This window comes from Populus euphratica, unplaced genomic scaffold (genome assembly GCF_000495115.2).
Source record: "Populus euphratica unplaced genomic scaffold, PopEup_1.0 scaffold73.1, whole genome shotgun sequence".
Classification (NCBI taxonomy): domain Eukaryota; kingdom Viridiplantae; phylum Streptophyta; class Magnoliopsida; order Malpighiales; family Salicaceae; genus Populus; species Populus euphratica.
In genome coordinates, this window is record NW_011499895.1 from 370,901 (window position 1) to 391,478 (window position 20,578).

Consider the following 20,578-nt stretch of genomic DNA (forward strand, 5'->3'; position numbering starts at 1 on the left):
GCCACATCAATTCCAACACGTTTTTTACTGCGGTCTGCTATGCCTGCACCTATTTAAGATTATTAATAACTCGTGTGTTCACTATTTTTCTCTTTGTTTGAGTCTTCCAGCTTGTATTTTAGCATTATTTAATTTTTTTAAAATTTTAAATTATTATTTTTTAATATTTTATTATGATATGTTGATATTAAAAATAAAAAAATATTATTTTAATATATTTAAAATAAAAACAATATTTTAAAAAGCCATTTCAATCTAATACTCCTACAGTAAATCCTAAAGTTTTAAAATTACTTTTTTTTTTTTTTGTAATAAATAGTTAATTTATACATTAACAAGTATTATTTAAAAATCTCAAAAACAAGAGAATTTTCTTAATAAAAACCTCAAATCTTTAATTTTTTAAGAAGATGTTTGACAGTCCAGTTAAAATATTATTTATCTAAAATTTAAAATTATTTGCTCATTTAAAATTATTTTTTATTTTTTTATTTTTTTTTCATGATATTAAAAATAAAAAATATTCTTTTAATATATTTTTAAATAAAAAATACTATAAAATAGAAATTTTAATAAATTACTAAAAAGTTACTAAGTAGTGGATTAGTGTTAAATGAAATAAAATTTAAGAGAAAAATTGTTGATCGAATTAATGTCAATCTCACCTTTTCTTTTTCAAAGAAAACACGTCTTGAACAGGATTTGGATTGACAAGTCCGCAAAAAAAATAAAATAAAAATAAAAATAAAAAATAAAAAAATTTAGCACGCCAAACAGCAGTACTAGCTGGGCTTCATAAATTGTCACGCCAAACGAAGCACCATCCGCCCAAAACATTTTCACCTTTCTTTTTATTTATTTTTTTATTATCAGCACTTCCCTGACAGCTGATCGGAGATTTTATGAAAATTTAATTTATTTTTTATATTTTAAAATTATTTTAATGTATTGATAAAAAAATAATTTTTTAAAATAAAATGATATATTATTTTAATATATTAAAAAGTGTTAACAAAATAGTCACTGCCCTTTCCCCAAAAAAAAAACTCAGCAAAAGCATTCTCTCTCTCCGGCTTTCACTTTGGCCCAACTTTTTCATCTTTTTATCTGCTTCCTCCACCTTCTAAAAATCTCTAAAGCTAATTTCATTTCTCCGCAACCCTCTTCTTCTGCTTCCATGGAGTTCAAGTTTCGAGCTGTAGACAACAGGCCACCGGTATGCTTCTCCCCGTCATCTAGTATCGGTTATTTTTACAAACAAGCATTGCGAGGTCCGTGTAATTTTCTTTTCTTACCTTCATTTTTTTTTTAAACCTCTGTTTGGTTCCTAAGAAACTGAAAGGAAAGAAAAGCATAATAATAAAAACAGCCCTGATCAATTCTTAAGTTTTATAGTACCGCTTGATTTTATTTTTTAATCAAGAATTTATTTTCTCGAAGATTTTCTTGATTTCCAAGTTCACTGTGGCTCAAATGATGGAAGTTTGCTTCCCTTTCTTTGATTTTCTTGGGAACCAAACACCATCACACCTCAAAAAAACCCTACTCTCTTCTCCGATTGAACCCCACAAATTTTTATGCTTTAATCTTCTCCTCCAGCTTCCTATCCAAACGCTGATCCGCGACAAATTCCCCAGCCAATGCGAAACGAGTTAATCCTGCGCCAAATCGAGAAGGAGCGTATCAGAGAGGAAATAATTGCACAAGAAATGGCGTGGCGACGAGAGCTGGAAGCGGAGGTGAGGAGGGAGTTGATGGTGGAAAGAGAAATGGCAATGCGAGGACGAGGGATGTCTTTTGAAGAAAGATTGACAATGCAGTTTGATTCGAGGAAGCCTCTGCTGCCGGGTCCTCTCGTGAACCAATTTGACTGTAGCTGGCCCGAAGATCGTTTAGCATTTCACGGTCATGGGGTGTCTTATATGTTGCCGCCGGTGCCAAGGTTACCAGCGTCAGAGATGAAACCTTCAACGGAAAATAACAAGGATAAAGTAATCGTGCTGGTCAGTCTTATAAAACTCTTGCTAATATTCTTAGTGTTTTTTTTCCTCACTCATAGTTTATTTATTTATTTATCCTTGAATTCCTGCATTATATTTTTAGTAACTTGCCCGTCTAGCAATCTTTTCTTTTTTCAAGTTAGAAACTTTTTTTTTTGTTTTTGTTTAATGGTCACAAGGATAATTGAGTATCATGTGAATGCCTTGCGTTGTGAACCTCTGTTGATTTTCAGCCGTGATTTTCTTTTTCTGGTTTGATTTGGTGGTGTTTTATGTGATTTCTTTTGGTCACTTGAACCTGTATTACATACTAACATGTAAGAGGGAAAGGTTCTCCTCTTTTTTTTTTTTTTTTAAAGGCTTGTAAGAGTGTTCTTTTGTCTGTTAAACATCCAAAGATGAAAATTGATTGGTGATGATATTAGCACTCCATCCCTTCATATTAGCATGCCTTTATCAGCTTAGCCAAATCTTGCGCTTTAACCATGAATCATATATTACACCAAACACAAACTCTGACCCAAACCTGTAAAGAATAAAACAAGAATATTTTCCTTAAATAAACTTTATACAAAGGAGTTGCTACATTTACGATATTCTATTATGGGTAGTCTAATTACAAAAGAAAACTAAATACAACCACAGTTAATGAAATATATTTAGCTTTGAATGACCATATATTTCTCAACACCACCCATGCCCATCTTGTATGTCATAGTTGAGAATGCTTCCCAAATGGCTTTGTTAATACATCTGTGAGTTGATCTGCTGAAGAAACATATTTTGTTTTAACTGAACCACCTTTTATCTTGTCATGAATAAAATGACAGTCCATCTCTATGTGTCTAGTTCTTTCATGAAAACAAGATTGACTATTATATATAAAGCTGATGTTTTATCACAATACAACAATGTTGGCTTTTGATGCAATATTCTCAAATCCAACAACAATGAGCATAGCCAAGATAATTCACAATATGTACCTGTCATGACTGTATTTGGCTTCTGCTGAAGAGAGGGACACGATTTTCTGCTTCTTTGTCTGCCAAGAAATAAAGGCAAATCTTAAAAAAATACAATAGCCTGTGGTGGCTTTACGTGATGTCAGATATCCACCCCAATTCGAATAAAAAACGCTTGCAAAGATTAAAGTATTTTGAACAAAAAAAAAAGTAATTTTATAAGGGCCTCAAATATCACAATGAATTAATTCAAAAGGTCTAATGGATGAAATTGAACTAATAGAGAATGAAAGTTGACTTTGCTTTGCAAGTGCACCAACATCACAAGCATTATTAGATTGAAAAAGAAAATTTAATAGGTGTTTTGCCATAAAACCTAATCTAGAGGAAGACAAGTGCCCTAATTGGCCATGCCACAAAGCTGTGGAAGTGGGGACTTGAGGACTGGATGGACGACAAGAAGTGGTTGCGGCTGATGGAGATCGTGGTTTGTCTGATGCGAATGCAACCAAGTGATAAAGTCCATCTCGTTGTTTATTCAAACCACTCATCATCTTCATCACCAAGTCTTGCAAAATGTAAGGGAAAAAGGTTACCAAGCAATTCAAATCTTTGATAACTCTCTGCTCACAGGCATCAAGTCCACCGTAAAAAATAGCACACCAAGCACAAGCACATTTTTTAAAGTAATTGCAGAATTCAAAGGTAAATTTCCAATGGAAGTAATAGAAGCCTGTTCTCCACTTGGTATGATAACTGATGGCAAAACAATATTTTTGCTACTCTTGACAAGTAATGTGATATGTTGCATCACTATCAATAATCAATTGATAGAGCCTTAACAATGTTGGTAACAAACATGGGGAAGTGTCAACAATATTAGCTTTTGAATTGGTAGGGGAATTGGCAGGTTGTGCTGTTTGTTCTCCTTGCGTGATGAACAATATTTGCTGATCTGCAATCCTGAAAGCCCATTTGTCACCGAAGATACCTCCTGTATTATTTGACCTTTCTTAACATTGTTGGCAAAAGACTGATGGCCATTATTGCTCTTGAAGCAAGCGCTTCCTTGGGCAGACTTGTTTGATGTATGTTTAGGGTGTTCTGGTGGCTACCCTTTCAACTTCCAGCATGTTTCTTGCACATGATGATCACTGCCATGGTCACAATAAGAGCATTGAAATGGATTTCGGTTAGAAGAGATGGAACGAGAAGAAATACCTTGTCCATTTCTAGTAGTCAGGGCTGCTGATTCAGTCCTTTGCTTATCCATAGCTGAATTCTCTGTTGTTTCGCGGGTTCTCCCTAGACTACACTACGTCTCTTCCTGTACAATAGAAACATAGGATTTAGCAGTGTCGGGCAATGGATTCATCAACAGAATCTGACCTTCAATTGCACTATAGGATTCATTGAGTCTCATAAGGAACTGCATCAGTAATTTGCATCATTCGATGTCCCAAGAACAACGGTATTATTATAGGATCCTAATTCATTCCATAATTTTTAAGCTTCGTGCATTAGGCTGTAACAGCCATCTGATCTTGAGCAAGACAAGCAACATCTCTTTCAATCTGAAAAATATAAAGAGCATTGTTTTGAGAAAAACAACCCCAGAGATCTTCCCATACCTCTTGTGCTGTGACTGAAAAAATAACACCATCTTCTATGTCCTGTTTGAGTGAATTAAGAATCCAAGATAGAATCATATCTTCGCACTTTTTCCATGAAGCATACTCGTTTGGCTTGTCTATGACAGATGGCATTATGGTGGTTCTGTCTATAAAACCCTGTTTGGATTTGGCGTTCAAAGAAATCGTCATGGCCCTACACCATATCAAGTAATTATCCCCATTAAAAGGCTTGGAAACGAGCACCATACCCATTAAAAGGCTTGAAAATGAGCATCATATCTTGATTATCTGAATGGTGTAGAAAATGTGGATTTGCTGAATCAAGTTTGTCTGCATCCAAAGGTGGTTCTTCCTCCATGTTCATAGATACCATTCAGAAAAAGGTAAGAATAGAAAAGCTTGTGTGTCGTTCCCTCCTCTGATACCATGTAAAGAATAAAACAAGAATATTTTCCTTCAAAATAATTGTTTTGCAGTAGGAGACTAAACTTTATACAAGGGAGTTGCTATATTTACACTATTCTATTCTGGGTAGTCTAAGTTAAAAAAAACAAAACTAAATACAATTACAGTTAATGAAATATATTTATCTTTGAATGACCATATATTTCTCAACAATACCCATTCATTCTTATTTTGCACAAAGTTTTTTTTTTTCTTGTTCTAAAATTTTTGACAGCATGAACTTTGGAGTGCATTGATTTGTTGTTTCTTTTTCCTTATGAGCAGCAGGACTTGCTTTTATAATTTGAAGCAGCATAGACCCATTCATTCTTATTTTGCACAAAGTTTTTTTTTTTCTTGTTCTAAAATTTTTGACAGCATGAACTTTGGAGTGCATTGATTTGTTGTTTCTTTTTCCTTATGAGCAGCAGGACTTGCTTTTATAATTTGAAGCAGCACAGACCCATTCATCTAAATGATAGGGGGTTTTCCCTTTCTTAAATGGTAAAAATACTTCCGTTTCTTAGCAAAGCATTAAATTATACTTTGCACTAAAAAGGAGGTACTTTTGTTATTTAAGTGACAGGAAAAGCAACTTACACAAACATACTCAAGTGTGTATTAAGGGAGCGGTGAGTAAAAAGGAATGTTTAAGTGCAATTTCATCCAAATTGAAACCTATTACATTTTCAATTCAGATGAAAAAACACTTAAAAAGTCTTTTTTCCCCACCATCACCTTACTACCAATCATCATCCTTATATCACCTTTATACCAAACACACATGAGAACATGAACAGGAGCATGTCGAAGGCCATATTTCTCTCTAACCGTGCTGCTCCTACAATCAATCTAGCCATGCATAGATTGAATTAAATCTCAATTGAGGAACAAGTTTAATTTTTTGAGAAATTAGACTGCAAATTTGATAATGGAATTGCATAAAAGCAATGCATGACAACGTTCTTACAGCAACAATCCCATGAAGGAAAACAATTGAGAATCTCAACCAATTAAACAAAACACAAATCTTAAAATTTATGTTTATTGTGAAGGCTACAAGTGGAATATTAATTCATGGAGTTAGGCGAAACATTGTTGAAGGAAAATCATGTCCTTTACTTGTTGTGGTAACAAAATGTGATAGGTTGATAAAGTAAACTTGAAAATATATGCTTATGAAAATTCTCTCAAAGATTGAAAAAGAAAAGAACTTTATGTAAGCTAAACACATGATAAATATTTTAGGGAGGAATAAAAACTACCAATGTCGATTGAGCAGTGCCATTATGGGTCCATGATTTACATCTAGGCTTGCTGCCAATACATGTGGTGGCTCTACTTGTGATCCAGCAAATTCGAAGTCTGTTCTTAAGGGGCATTGCAGCCGTTGAGTAAAGATATCTTCCTAGTTCATTGTAGCTCTATTGTCTGCTACAGAAATTTGTTATTGGTCTTTCTTCATCTGGGAAGGGATGATCTACATTGACGGCTTCATTGATCCCTTGGGCTCTGATTTTTCATTTGCAGGTTTTCTCGGAGAACACTGTTTTGTGTATATGCAGCAAGTATTTGTACTTTCCTTTTAACTTTTTTGGCTTCAAGCAGGCCAACACTAGTTTCGTGAAAGATGTTCATTTACAGGTGCACTAGTGTTAACGCAAATTGTCAATGAAAATAAAATAGTTTTGCATCAGGATATCTGATAAGTTGTGTGAGCCTTTGTAAGCATGCTTTAACTTGTATATGACCTGGAGCACTGCTCACTGTCTTCTCACAGAGTCAGTGTTATTCTTTTCCCTAGATTTTGTATATTTTTGTTTCCTAGAAAATGATAGACTTTACTAATAAAATAATGTGATTTAAACATTTTACATGATAATAGTGTTCCAAAACATTTCTAATTATTTTTTTTCTTGGAAGTGACAAGACCTTGCACCTTTATTCTTTGTTAAAGATTGAAAATAAAGGAAATTGATATGTACTTGTCTAACTACCACCACATTTTTTTGTCATCATTATTTGACAACCTAGTTTCTGGAATAGAAATACACAAATAATTTTGTGTTGTGAAGCCTGTAGCAATAAAGAAATATACTGATAATTTGTGTTGTGAAACCTGTAGCAATAATAATGAATATTGCATAAGAGAGAAAACAAGAAAAACTCACAAATGTAACGTTATTCGACAGTATACTTGTATTCACATGAGTGAGGAATTTTTATTTCATTACATGTCAAATTACAGCAAAGGGGTATTATTAGAAATTACTAATACCCTAGGTCAGCTAGGGTTTGCTGTGAATACCTCCGCTCCTCTTGGTTCACTTTGCTACCCTCGCTCTGCTCTACTTCACTTTGGTATCTATCTATAAGCTATATATTACAAAAATTTCCATCTTAATATTTACCTCGTAGGAGAAAACTAAAGCTAGGGTTTTTGTTATAAATACCTTTGCTCCTCTTGGTTCGCTTCGCTACCCTCGCTCTGCTCTACTTCACTTTGGCATCTATCTATAAGCTATATATTACAACAATTTCCACCATGGCGAATATTTACCTCATAGGAGAAAACTAAAGTAACCATAACCTGGAACTCTACTTGGGACAATAGGTTGGGGTGTCTCTCATCTAGCACTTGGAGACATTAATCAAGTTCATGCAGTGCTTGAAGTTATCTATAGTACTAGGCTTTGCCAACATGTTTATTACATTCTTAGAAGGGTGAACTTTCTCAAGTAATAGTTTACTTGAAGAAACTAGTTCATTGATTCTATGAAACCTTACATCTATGTGCTTGGTCCCTGCATGATACATTTGGTTCTTTGCCAAGTATATGGGCACTTTGACTATCACAATGTAATTGAACTTCAATTTGCTGAATACCTAGCTCCCTGACCAAAGCTGTAAGCCACAAGGCTTCGTTGGCAGCCTCAGCCACTATCATATATTTTGACTTATTAATAGATAGTGCAACTAGAGACTAAACCATAGACCTCTAATAAATAGGCCCCTAGCAAAGTAAGTACATCACTTGTGGTAGACCTTTAGTCATCCAAGGTCCTAGCATAGTCTGCATCCACATATCCTATAACTGAAAGATCACTCTGTTGTCTGCTAAATGTTATGCCATACTCTGCAGTATCCTTTAAATATCTAAAGATCCACTTGACTGCATCTCAATGATGTCGTCCCGAATTTGATAGAAATTTGCTCACCACACTATCTGATTTTGCCAAATCTAGTCTTGCTCAAACTGTAGCATACATTAAAAACCTCGATGCATTAACATATGGAACCTTTGACATGACTTTCACTTCATCATATGTCTGTAGGCATCGAGCAATAGATATTCTGAAATGATTCACCAAAAGTGTACTCACTGGTTTTGTATTATCCATGCTAAACTTTTCAAACACTTTCTCAACATTGCTACACTAGTGAATATGGTCCTTTCATTATTGTCATAGCATTTTCACTAACCTTCAGTACTCCACCTTTAGATTTGAAATTGAACCCGTTACGGTCTAAAGTGCCCAATGAAATCAGATTTTTTCTCAAATTCGGTATGTATCTAACATCACACAATGTTCTAATAGCATCATCAAACATTTTAATCTTAATATTTCCTATTCAAACAACTTTGCTTGGATTATCGTTACCTGTTGGAATAGAACCAGAATTAACTAACATGTAGGTATCTAATCAATCTTTATTGGGTGTCATGTGATAAGAGCATGCTGAATTTAATATCCATGAATCTGTGAGATGACCTGAACGGATGAAACAAAAAGCATATCTCCAATACTGCTCTTTGAGTCTTGTTCCACTACATTCATGGACTTTGATGTGCTCTCTTTGTTCTCTTTGATGTGCTCTCTTTGTTCTCTTTATCTCTCTTTTTCTCTTTGAAACTTCTTATTTTATATGTCCTGCTTTTCCACATTTATAAGATTATATGTCCTCCTTCTTCCTGGATTTAGACTGAGTTTTCGCTCTGTGACTTGTTTCTCTCGCGCTTTTGATTACTCATCACAACCAGCCCTTCACTTTGTGAATTTTCATCACTAGCTTTCTTCCTTATAATAAGGTGTAATGAGGTACTTATGATTTCCTCCAATTGGATTGTTTCTTTCCACACATCAAAGTTGCAACTAAATTTTTGTACGTAGGAGAAACAGGTAAGGAATTTAGTAACATCAACGTTTTGTCTTCGTTGTCGAACTTTGCATCAATTCGCTTCAAATCACTAACGATTTGATTGAACACATTGATATAACAATTTGATTGAACACACTGATATGCTGAATCAAATTTGTGCCCTTTGACATCTTAAGATAAAGTGGTTTCTATTTAAGATAAATTTTGTTCATCAATGACTTAGACATATACCAACTTTCCAGTTTTTTCCCAAACTATCATTGGTGATTCCTTATCTGTGATGTGATACATCACATCATCATCTAGACAAAGCCTAGAAGTTGTCACAGCCCTCGCTTCCAGTTCCTGCCAATTTGTGCTGTTCATGCTTTCTGGTTGTTTTTTGTATAACACCTTTATCAAGTCTTGCTGCACTAACAAATCTTTTACCCTCCGCCATAATCTGAAATTATTAGATTCATAGAACTTGACCATGTTGATTTTGCAGAAGAAATCCTTGACATCGTAGCCAGACTCTAATACCAATTGTTGTGAAACTTGCAACAATAATGATAAATAGTGCATAAGAGAGAACACAAGAAAAATATACAAATTTAACATGGTTCGGTAATGTGTTTACATCCATAGAAGTGAGGAGCATTTATTTCACTAAATGTCAAATTACTGTAAAGGGGTATTATTTAAAATTACTAATATCCCAAGGACAGCTAGGGTCTACTATAAATATCTCCGCTTTGCTCAGTGCGCTTTGCTCCCCTTGCTCCGCTCCGCTGCACTTTGGCATCTATTTATGAGCTGCATACCATATTATTTTGCACATTTAAGGGGGTCCTTTACACATGGATGTGTAGGAATTTTGTATTCTGGTAGTAAGATATATGTAGAAATGCATGGCTTCAGTATTATTTCTCCTCCTTTCCTTTTTCTTTGATCCACTCCTTGGAATCTAACATTTATTGATAAAAATTTTGGTTTTTATCCTTTCTAGAAAGAAAACATGTCCTTTTGAAAAACATGCATTGAGATGTCATGATTGCTGGTATTTGAAGGTTAGAACTTAAACGGCTATTCATGTTAGTGTGTTTCTTAATTAACCTTTTTACATGGAGTGATTTTTTGTGAAATGTACTAAAACTGATTGTTTCTTACTTGGCGTGAGCTATCACTTTCATTGGTACACTTCTTGTTTGGTATAAATGCACGCACGAGTTAATTTTAATGTACACAATAACACACGAGTTAATTTTAATGTACACAATATACTATTCTTGTTCCCAAATGCTATAGCATTTGCTTATACTCTCATGCCTAACTTTACTAGTAAAGATTGCTCTGCTTTATTGGATGAAAGAATCTGCAACTTTGAGCCGTGATGCTGTTGTCATTGGTCATAAAGTTTTGGTATTAAGGCAGTGTGATCTCTATGAGTTTTTGGACCAGAAAATTATGACATCATACTTTCTTTAGAATGGTTGTTGGATGAATCTTTAGAATGGATGTTAGATGTATCGGTTCGTAAAGAGAGGATGATTGAAAAAACAAAAATGTTTAGCCAGTGCTTTTGTTGGATGCACAATATTTGAACATAAGTTAAGTTAGAAATATATAAAATCTAGAATCTAAAATTCATTCAAGTTATACTTAATAAATTTAAGTGATGAAAAACTTTTCTTTCATGACAGATTTCAAACAATATTCTTATCAGTTTGGGTCAAGATTCATAGCATTATTTTTGGCAGTTGTAAAAATCTTTATGAATATGGTTTATATGGTCAATTTTTTGTTGAAATCGTACAATTTACACATTGAATCGTATCGCAATTCAAGTCTTGAGAAAACCTGTTGGAAGGCTACCTGTAAGTCCTGGATAAATTCTCGGAGATGCATCACAAGAAATCCTTACCCCCATCAGACACGCACCTGCATGCATGCGTGTATAGAGATGTTGGTTTTTTGCTGTTTGCTAAATAATTTTAACATCCTGCTCGCCAATTTGTGTTGGGTTAAGAACAGAAAGAATGAAAAGAAAATAAGAAGCAGATGAAGGCCTTTCAAAGTCCACGTGTGACTTGATATAAAAGGCAAGTTTTGACTCCTTTGTAAACATTGATAATTTTATACATAACTCTACGGAATGCTCTTCGAAATGAACCGTATGGATCTTGAAAAGCTAACATACTTGGTGGTGAGATATTGTTGACATTTCATCAAAATTATCTTGTGATCATCCAATTGATAACAATCCTTTTCTCTCTCTTCATATTCCCATTAACTCTCCCACCAACTCGTTTTTTTGTTCTCTGTTCATTCTTCATAAACAAGCTAAATTATGAACTTGCGTATTCCTAGTCGCACCTGCAGCTTTAAAGGCTTAAATGTCTTCATCCTTTTCTTTTCTTTCTCTTGTTGGTGCCGCCCTTATATGGGGTGGGACCCCTGACACAATTTGAATGAGTGGTGGTATATATGAAATATCACACATGACTGAAAACTGGAAATAGATGAATGGTATGGACAGCGGATGTCATAAAATAAAACGACCTAAATTCAGAAGCCGTTTTCCAAAGAGATCTCCATTATTGGTCAGATTAGTGTGAATGTGAGTCTCATGGGCGTCATTGGTTTGACCAAGGAAGATGATTGAGAAGAGAAGAAAGGACACAGTTATGGAAAAAAAACATTTTCCTTTTTTCTCTGTTTTAAAATTGCCAAAGGAGTCATTAGTCAACTTTTGTTCAACTAACAGCCTTAGTTGGTAATTTGGCTAAAATGAAGGTGACTTCAAGAAATTTTACTGATGCATGATTTGGAGAAATTTATTCTGATCACTTCAGAATTTACATTTTTTTTTTTATCTCTGTTATCATTAAGTCCATGGTTTGAACCGTAAAGAGAAATGCTAACAATTCCACATGAACCAAAAATGCTTACCCTCATTGCGCACCATTAACAACTGTAATTCATCTGGCCTTATGTGTGAACTAGTGTAGTGATTCTCTGAAATGGTTTCAAGATTTACAGATGCTAAGTGTGATAAGTGCATAATGGTTGCCTGCTCCTTCCTGGGCTCTTTAGAAATTTATCAAAGAAGTTTCAGTTTTTTCTTCATGGTGAATTATGTCTGGTTGTGTGCCCTTCAATTGTTGCACTCTGCTATATATGTTTCTGTTATTTGAATGTCGCGCAGAGGAGAATCAGAGGTCCCCTTTAACATATGCAAGTTATGTTATGGGGAAAAAAAAAAGAAGGAAGAATGAAGGTACGTTTTAGACTTTAGTTAGCTCAATAGCATTACTGTTCGTTGTACTAATTAAGAAATCACCGACTTTTTTGAGACGGACTAATTGAAGGAACCCTTATTCTGAGCAAGCATGTTTGTTGATCACAGAAAGAGCATGACAGTTTTGCAAGTCTTTACCGGATCAGATGTTTGCATTTAAATTTCCCCTCTATAAATCAGTATGTTACGGCAGAAAATGATGAGGGATAGGTGGATATCCTTGTTAAAGTTCTTACACCACAATTTTTTACTAGTGTCAACAAGTATTCAATCAATGTACGCTTTGATTTTGCACTTTTTTAAATACAATCTGATTTATTGTATTTTATTAAAAAAATTTTTGTAGTAATCAATGCTTCAGCATTGGAGCATGAATCTCTCTTTTTTGAGAAAAACATCAATGAAGTTTTCACCATTCATAAGGCAATTACTGTTTCAAGTGACTATGGTTATGTACTTACTATGTTTTAGTGTTGTGTTGCAGAAGAAACCGGATCCAAATCTTAGTGGAGCGAAGAGGAAGGCTGTAACACCAGCTGCAGAAGGTGTTGGTGAACTTCCTTTTGCTGGTATAAAGAAGAAACCCAAGGAAGAATGGAGTTGTGCCCTATGTCAGGTTAGTGCTACAAGTGAGAGAGGTTTGAATGAACACCTTCAAGGCAGAAGGCACAAGGCCAAGGAAGCAGGATTGAGAGCCCAGAAGATGGCGAGGAATTCCAATAAAACATCATTGCCAAAGGAAACCACAAAGACAGCTAAGCTAACCATCCTCACTGCAGGCGTAGAAATGGAGGCAAAAATCAAAGATAAATCACTTCAACTTAACAGGAATGATAACTTTTCAAACAAGAAAATTGAGAATAAGGAAGAGAGAGGGAATAGAAACGATGTGCAATTAGAGCAGAAAAATCAGCAACTGGAGGACTTGAACAAAAGTATGGCAGAAGCAGTTCAGAGAAAGGAGAGGACACCAGAGATTAAGATGAAAAAGAAATTTAAGTTCTGGTGCGAAATGTGCCAGATTGGAGCCTACTCTGAAATGGTGATGGGGGCTCATAAGAAAGGGAAGAAACACCTGGCTCAGCTTCAGAAATCTAGTCAAAACGGTGAAGCTGTACAGGCTGATAAGAAGGCAAAAGATTCAGAGTTAGGGGCTGAAGGACCAAAAGATTCAGAGTTAGGGGCTGAAGAAACTGAAGATTCAGAATTTGTGGCTGAAAGAGCAACCGATTCAGGACTCGCCTCACGGGGAGCAAACACAGAGAGAACAGAAACTGCTGTTGCGAATGCAGATGAACCACGTCCACCTTCTACAATAACAATGGAGAAAGAAGGGGTGCATCTGTAAGAAATAATAAGCAACCAAGAGAAGATGAGCAAGTGAAACAACCATCCTGGAATCTTCAAAAAGTTAAATGTATCTTAGACGTAGGTTTGGGGCTGTAAAGCAGTGTTCTGTAGCATATTCGGACCCCTGTTTTTTCATTCGAGTCGTAAAATTGTGAGATGATGCCTGCAGATCATTCAAATCTGGAAACTCGGTAGATTAGATAGTCTCCTTGACAAGGTCTTTGGAATGAAATGTTCTTCATGCTGACGTGACCTCAGACTCTTAAAACTGTTTGTTCTCCATTGCTGTAAGCTGTAAGCTGGACGTATTTATTTTTGCCGTAGGTTGTGTATTCTTTTTAATTTTATCTGTTTTTTTTTAAATTATTTTGTTTTTTATATTTTTAAATTATTATGATTTGTAGATATTAAAAAAAATATAAAAAAAATTAATGTATTTTTTAAAAAAAAAAAACCTTAGAAAAATAGATCTAAATCTCGGCATCGAGGTCCACTTTTTGGAATGGTAATGTTCTTCAGCCCTCGTACCATGGCATCTAAACCCTGCACAAGCTTTTTACAGTAAAACAATCGTGTGCGCTTGCGGTTGGTTGACACTTTTTTACAACCATCTACAGTGAATGAAACTTTTCTACGAAGTGACAAGGCCAACCAATAAGTTCAACACTAGGTTAATACTCTGACATGTTTGGGGGCCACTAACCCGATAGTCAGCGATATGCAAAAGTTTTTATTTTCTTACCAAAAAAAAATATTGACATCTTATTTTTTATTTTTTAAAAAATATTTTATCTATAAATTTAAAATTAATTATATAATAAATGTTTTTATCTTAAAAAATATATTAAATCAACTTAAATTATTTTAGATTAAACACACAATCCAAGCCAATAAACTTTTAAATCCAGGCTTATGCTTTTTTAGATTTATTCTCATTTAAAGAGATGGATAATATGTTATTTTCATTTATTCATCTTTTAGTCTAGATTTAATCATTGATATGGTAGTTAGAAAATTAAAACTATAAGTTTTTAATTTAAAAAATTTATTTTTCAACTATTGAAAGTTTAAAACACCAAAAACAATCCTAGAACTTGTAAAAATCAATTTAGCAACTTAATAAACCCCAAAAAGACTTAATTACAAAATTAAATTAAATAGATTTTCTCATCCTCGACCTTAGACAATATTAAGGCTTGGAACAATTATTATAAGATTCTTTTCTAATGAAATTCATTAATATAAATTTAAATTATTTTGATGGTTAAAATTAGTGTAAATGATGATTTTTCTCTCTCTAAATCTAAATTTGGTAGTCTTTTGTCTCTCTACTCTAGTAGAAAATGATTGAAAAAAAATAAGAGAAATAAATTTCAATATTAAAATTAAATTTTTTAAAGCTAAAGAAATTAATAACCTCCAAACCAAGACCAAGAAATATAGGAAATAAAATAAACTTTTTATATGGACCTCAAATTCATGATCTGTTACCTGTCAGTTCAAAGTAGCTTAAAAGAGTTAAATTGTATAAAAAAATTGAGAATCAAATTAATTTTTTTTAAAATCTAACTATTCATGTACACAGTTCTTAGTGAGAGAAACCATAAAAATGCTTTAGTGTATAGTATTTGTTGTTGAATTGTTCTTCCACCGAAAGCAACAAGTAAAAATCTCCATTGATTGCACTCTCCATCTCCTTCCTTTCATGAAAGGAACACGCTAACCACTATCGTCATGCATGGCTTGATGACTCGTCTAACCACAGAGAACAGAGCAGGCCCCATCAACTCCATCTTTGAAGGCATTTCCCTTCCTCACCAGCACAGGCCCGATAACGTACGAGAGAAGTAACTTCAATTCCAGCAGATCACAGTCCTCCCTATCTTGTCAAAATACAAACGATTGGCTGTAGCAATTGCAGCACCAAGATTCGAAGTCCACGTTTCTTCATGGAAATATGGGTGCTGCTGATAGATTTTGAATAGCGTAGACGCTATGAATATAATCAAGTAAAATTATTTGGGAGTTGTCGTGACTCTTTACGTAAGTTTAAAATTATGTAGAGATTTATTATTTAAAAATATAATTAATTTTAACTTTAAATATATTTTTAAAGCTTGAAATGTTATAAATTATAAATTATTTAATTATTAAGTTCTAACAATAATTTACATGAATTACAATTGAGAAATTTTTAAAATTTTTATTTAAATTTTTTTTTTATATCTAAAATGTTAATTTTTTATTTTATAATTAACGTAGTTTTTTTTTGTCTAATAAACCTCCTCACAATAGAGGCATAACCTAGTTATTATAAAAAAATCTGAAAAACTCTATAAATTAATAAAATATCAATTCTCCTCTAAATAATATACATAATAATTTTAAAAAAATAACTCAATCAAGTCTTTATTTAATTTTTCTAAATCTAAAAACATAATTTATATATTATTTATATTCTAGTTCTTAATTTTTAAAATATATTTAATTAAGTCATACTTAATCAAATCATTCTAGTTGAATTTTTGACTAATGCTTCTTAAAGCATGTGACCTATTTGGTTTTAATATATTATCACAAATATAAATCATAATTCTAATTAAATAAAATTAAATAATTTAATTTATTATTAATTTAATAATTAATTAATTTTTATTTGAAGATCAGGTGTATCATAAAAAAAAAGTGTCATAATCTCTAAAATATTAAAAAAAGTTATTAGTGTTTATCTAACCTTTCATTAACTAGTTTTTCATTATAATTAATATTTTTTTATCAATAATATTTTAATTTAACATTAAAATATAAAGTATGTCTATTATATTAAATCATGTTTCTTTTCTATATAATAATTATTAATTATTTAAATAAAATTTAAAACTTGTTTTAAATCTTATTTCATCTTAGCTAAGGAATCTTTTTTTGAAAACTTGTTTTAAATCTTATTTCATCTTAACGAAGGATTTCTCAATCAATACTATTTAAGAACAAATATAATATTTTTCTAATTCATCTAGGATAATAAATTTTTTTTTAATCACTCAAATACCTTCAGATACTTCATATTATACCAATGTATATCTTTTTATTATCTCAATTAAAATAATATGTAATATTATTAAAACATAATATTTTTTATATAAAATAATTTAATAATTTTAAATCTAACTATCACTTACACATCATATGAACCTCTTCATAAATATAAATAAATTTTTTATATGAAATTCTCATATAAATTAATTAAATATACATGTTTTATAACAACTCCTATATATATGTTTTAAATATACTAATAAAAATAACTATTTTTTATTAAAAAACATAATATATATATCAATCTCTACAATACTAATAAATATTTATTATTTAAAAAAACATCAATCACAAATATTTTTTAATCAATATTTTGATATAATAAAAATCCCATAACAATAATAATTTTATAATTTTTAAGATATTTTTATCCCTTAACTTTATCTTTATTCTAAATTTTTTAATCTAATATTATATAAATATTAAAAATAAATTAAATTTTTATTGGTAATAAATATATATTACTATGAATATAATAATATCATTTCTATCCGGCAAAATCTAACAGCCACTGCCGGTCAAGAAAGTCGAAAGATATCCAACAACCAAGAACACGAGGTAGAGAAACAAAATTGAGAGGAGCCCCACATCAAGTAACCAAACCTAAAAGCAACTTCTTGAAATATTCCTGACTCCTAGTTCTACTTCTGACCAAACTGCAAGAATTATTTACAAAAACTAATAAAGAGATCTAATGAATTAAGCAAACACATTGATTTCTGAACAATGGGCATCAATTTCTTCATTTCATCTATGTTTACAATATATGGAACTATCTTTTTTTTTTTTTCTTTACAAATAGAAACAGGAAAACGAGAATTAACCATAACAAGTTGGGGCAAGGGATACTTTTCCAGACGTGCCACAATACAGTACCTACAACTGGAATAATAAGAATGGACTCAAACCCTCAAAGCCACCTGATCTTGCCAAGTAATCTTCCTCTTCCCTGCCCTGCTGGATCCATTTCCAACATTCCTACAAGCTGATAACTTCCTTTCATTATGCATCTCATCACTTGCACCTCTCATCAAACTATTTTTTGGCTCCTCTGTTCTCAACATGTCACCGTTAACATGTTCTTCCTCTTCAGTCTGCAGTGGAGTTAAATTATGATGTTAGCCCAAAATAGAAAGCACATGCACGTGTTCAACACTCGGTAGTTAATAACAGTCAATAAATAATTACCGAAATTTCGTTCAAGTCAAAAACTGGAGTATTATTTTGAACAGTGGCTTCCTTGACACTGTAAGTCCTTTCCTTCTTGTTCAGGTCAGGAATTGTTGAGTTTAGCAATGCAACCTCCCTTCCAATGTGAGTCTTTTGCTTCTTGTTTAATTCAAAAATTGGAGCAGGGCTTCGCAAAGTGGCTTCCCTTTCAATGTAAACCTTTCCTTTCTGGTTTAAATCAAAATGTGGAACTGGTGGTCTGAGAAAAGCATTATTTCTACTAGAGCTCTCCTTTAATTTTTTACTAGCAGTTACTAAGTTCTGTGGTTGCACAAAATTTTGCTCCATTGGGGGTTTCTGAGACTTGTTTTGTGTCAAGTACTTGTATCGTCGTCTCAAAAACCTACAATTCACAAGGTAAACACCACCCAAGTTTCAACTTTGATATCTGATTACGAGTCTATGCAAATATAAAAGCACATAAAGGCAGAATACTTTACCTGACTTCAGCCATTAGGGTCAATTTTTTCTGTCTCATCATCTGCAATTTCCTTTTCTTGGCTTCTGTTTCCTGAGAAATGCTTAGGATTATAAATCCATCTATAAACAGTTCTATGTTGCAGCCTAAGATGGAGAACTTAGAAGAACTACATATCAAGTAATTAAAAGAGAAACAAAAAGACCCAAAATGGTTTTTCTGTTGAACATCCAAAGGGAAAGGTAGGGAACCCATAATATTGGGAATTATTCAACCGGACAGATAGGAAATAGGGGTAAAAGGATTTTTTTTTTTTTAATAAACCACACAAATCATCTATATGAAAACCAAAAATGCATACAAACACATCCCAGAGGATAAAATCAAAGAGATTAGACACTACGAATTCATTAATTAAACCCAGATACAGTTGCCAGATAACAAATCAAATGATCTGTATGGATGCTGATTCAGGGCAAGAAACGTGCGAGATCACGAAAAGATACCAAAATAGCACAAAATCCACCCTCAGACAAGCCTTATAAAGCATTTGGCTTAATAACTGCAGGCTCAACCCTTCCCAGTATCTAGCTTAGGAAAGGCAAGATTCACATAAATACTGAAACAAATCAAAGACAAGTTCATTTCTCTTGTTATTCTCAATAATCTCAGCAACCATAGAGCATATGAACAAAACCCAACAAAGGAGATCAAACAAAGCAGCAGATCTAACAGAAAACCCACAAAGAAATCAGAAAAGCTCGAAAACCCAGAAAAGCTACTACCTTGTATAACTCATCATAGTCCTGCATAAGACTCTGATGCTTGAGCATGATCCTTGGATCTTCATACATGGCAGCATATGAAGGAGGAGAAAAGTCCATAGCAGCAACAGCAGCTTTAATCTTCTTCATGATGAGAAAGATAAAAACTAGCACTCAGAAACTGAAAGCAAAGAAGAGGCTTTGTTTGTGTGATGGATAGGAGGAGAAAAATGGAAGGAGAAAGATGAGAAAGGTAGAAGAAATAAAAGGAAGGAAACAGGTTAGAGAGAGTTTTAATGAGAAAGGAGAAAGAGAAAGGGATGGGCAAGAAATAATAAAAGAAAAGATGAGATCGTGAGGGGCGAGGGTAGTTAAGAGAGATGAGAGATAGAGAGGAGAATGGGAAGGTTCTTGCTTTCCTGTTTTCTCTGTGAAACTCTGACCAAGACAAAGAAAACCCAAAGAAGCCCACATAATTCGGTGAAAAAAATGTGTTCGTTTGAGACATGAGACAGTGACGAAGATGGGATTTTTTGGGGGGTTGCAGAAGGGTACTTCTGGCATACTGAATTATGGGTTTGTGAGGTGAGGTGGGTTTGGTTGGAGGACAACATTTGAAGACATCCCATTCGAAGACATCTTATGATATCCTTCTTTCTTCTCTCCTTTCTTTTTTGTTTTTCTTCTTCTAAACATAAATTTTGGTCCAGCTGGGCCATTGAAGAAAGAGAAAGAGAGAGTTGGGTGGTGTGGACTCTTCTTTGTTTTTGAGAATGGGGTGCGTGGAGTTTCCATGTTTCTTCCTTCTTTCTTAGGTGGGTGGCTTTGTGTTTTTTAGCTTCTGTATAGAGAGAGAATGAGAGGGTCTTTTGCGTGTGTATCTTTACCCTCTTTCCCCGCTCCTAGTGAGAGAAAGAGATGAAGAGAGAATGGGTTGGGCTGAAAAAGCAAAGCAAATAGATAAATGGGATGATGCTGTTTTTCTGCTGTGCTGCTTCTGCAGCACTTATTGCTAGTACCTTATTCTGAGGCTTCGGATTGCGGTCATCTCTCTCTCTCTCTCTCTCTCTCTCTGAGAGATGCTTTTCATTTCCCCATTATTAATTTCATACACGCACACCATGCTTTTACTCACATACCCCTTCAAGGTTCCTTTGTTGTCAAGGATTCCTTCCTTCTCCCCTTCTTCCTGTTTTTCCTCCCACACGGCCTGCCAGGATCCTGCTGTCAAGAAGTAAA

The 20,578-nt window shown here is 33.5% G+C and overlaps 2 protein-coding genes and 1 long non-coding RNA gene across 4 annotated transcripts; 1 reads left to right on the top strand and 2 right to left on the bottom strand.

Moving 5' to 3' along the window:
- The first annotated feature begins 1,029 nt into the window (after positions 1 to 1,029).
- Positions 1,030 to 14,154, top strand: LOC105131897 (uncharacterized). 2 transcript variants are annotated; one of them, XM_011035090.1, is made up of 3 exons: positions 1,030 to 1,271; positions 1,600 to 2,003; positions 12,966 to 14,154. In XM_011035090.1, exons 1-3 carry the CDS (start codon positions 1,178 to 1,180, stop codon positions 13,827 to 13,829), a joined length of 1,362 nt encoding a protein of 453 aa, XP_011033392.1. In that variant the 5' UTR covers positions 1,030 to 1,177; the 3' UTR covers positions 13,830 to 14,154. The 2 variants fall into 2 exon arrangements, with proteins under 2 accessions (XP_011033392.1, XP_011033393.1); XM_011035091.1 differs by having other exon boundaries at positions 1,030 to 1,216.
- Positions 6,640 to 12,382, bottom strand: LOC105131896 (uncharacterized). Its single transcript, XR_843516.1, has 2 exons — positions 7,160 to 12,382; positions 6,640 to 7,116 (listed from the first exon to the last, which is right to left on the bottom strand). It is a non-coding gene; the product is annotated as an uncharacterized LOC105131896 (long non-coding RNA).
- A 3,336-nt stretch (positions 14,155 to 17,490) lies between the features above and the next one.
- On the bottom strand, positions 17,491 to 20,319 carry LOC105131898 (uncharacterized). The gene is made up of 4 exons (XM_011035092.1): positions 19,361 to 20,319; positions 18,598 to 18,668; positions 18,116 to 18,500; positions 17,491 to 18,021 (listed from the first exon to the last, which is right to left on the bottom strand). The coding sequence occupies exons 1-4, from the start codon at positions 19,487 to 19,489 to the stop codon at positions 17,830 to 17,832; spliced, it is 777 nt and encodes a 258-aa protein (XP_011033394.1). The 5' UTR covers positions 19,490 to 20,319; the 3' UTR covers positions 17,491 to 17,829.
- Between the last annotated feature and the right edge of the window lie 259 nt (positions 20,320 to 20,578).

What these genes read in the sequence shown, in the direction of transcription:
- LOC105131897 (XM_011035090.1), top strand. Translation starts at nt 1,178, where the DNA reads ATGGAGTTCAAGTTTCGAGCTGTAGACAACAGGCCACCGGTATGCTTC. An exon ending in TTACAAACAAGCATTGCGAG is followed by an intron (nt 1,272 to 1,599) that starts GTCCGTGTAATT and finishes CTTCTCCTCCAG; the next exon opens with CTTCCTATCCAAACGCTGAT. An exon ending in AGGATAAAGTAATCGTGCTG is followed by an intron (nt 2,004 to 12,965) that starts GTCAGTCTTATA and finishes GTTGTGTTGCAG; the next exon opens with AAGAAACCGGATCCAAATCT.
- LOC105131898 (XM_011035092.1), bottom strand. Translation starts at nt 19,489, where the DNA reads ATGAAGAAGATTAAAGCTGCTGTTGCTGCTATGGACTTTTCTCCTCCT. An exon ending in ACTATGATGAGTTATACAAG is followed by an intron (nt 18,669 to 19,360) that starts GTAGTAGCTTTT and finishes AGCATTTCTCAG; the next exon opens with GAAACAGAAGCCAAGAAAAG. An exon ending in TTGACTTGAACGAAATTTCG is followed by an intron (nt 18,022 to 18,115) that starts GTAATTATTTAT and finishes ACTCCACTGCAG; the next exon opens with ACTGAAGAGGAAGAACATGT.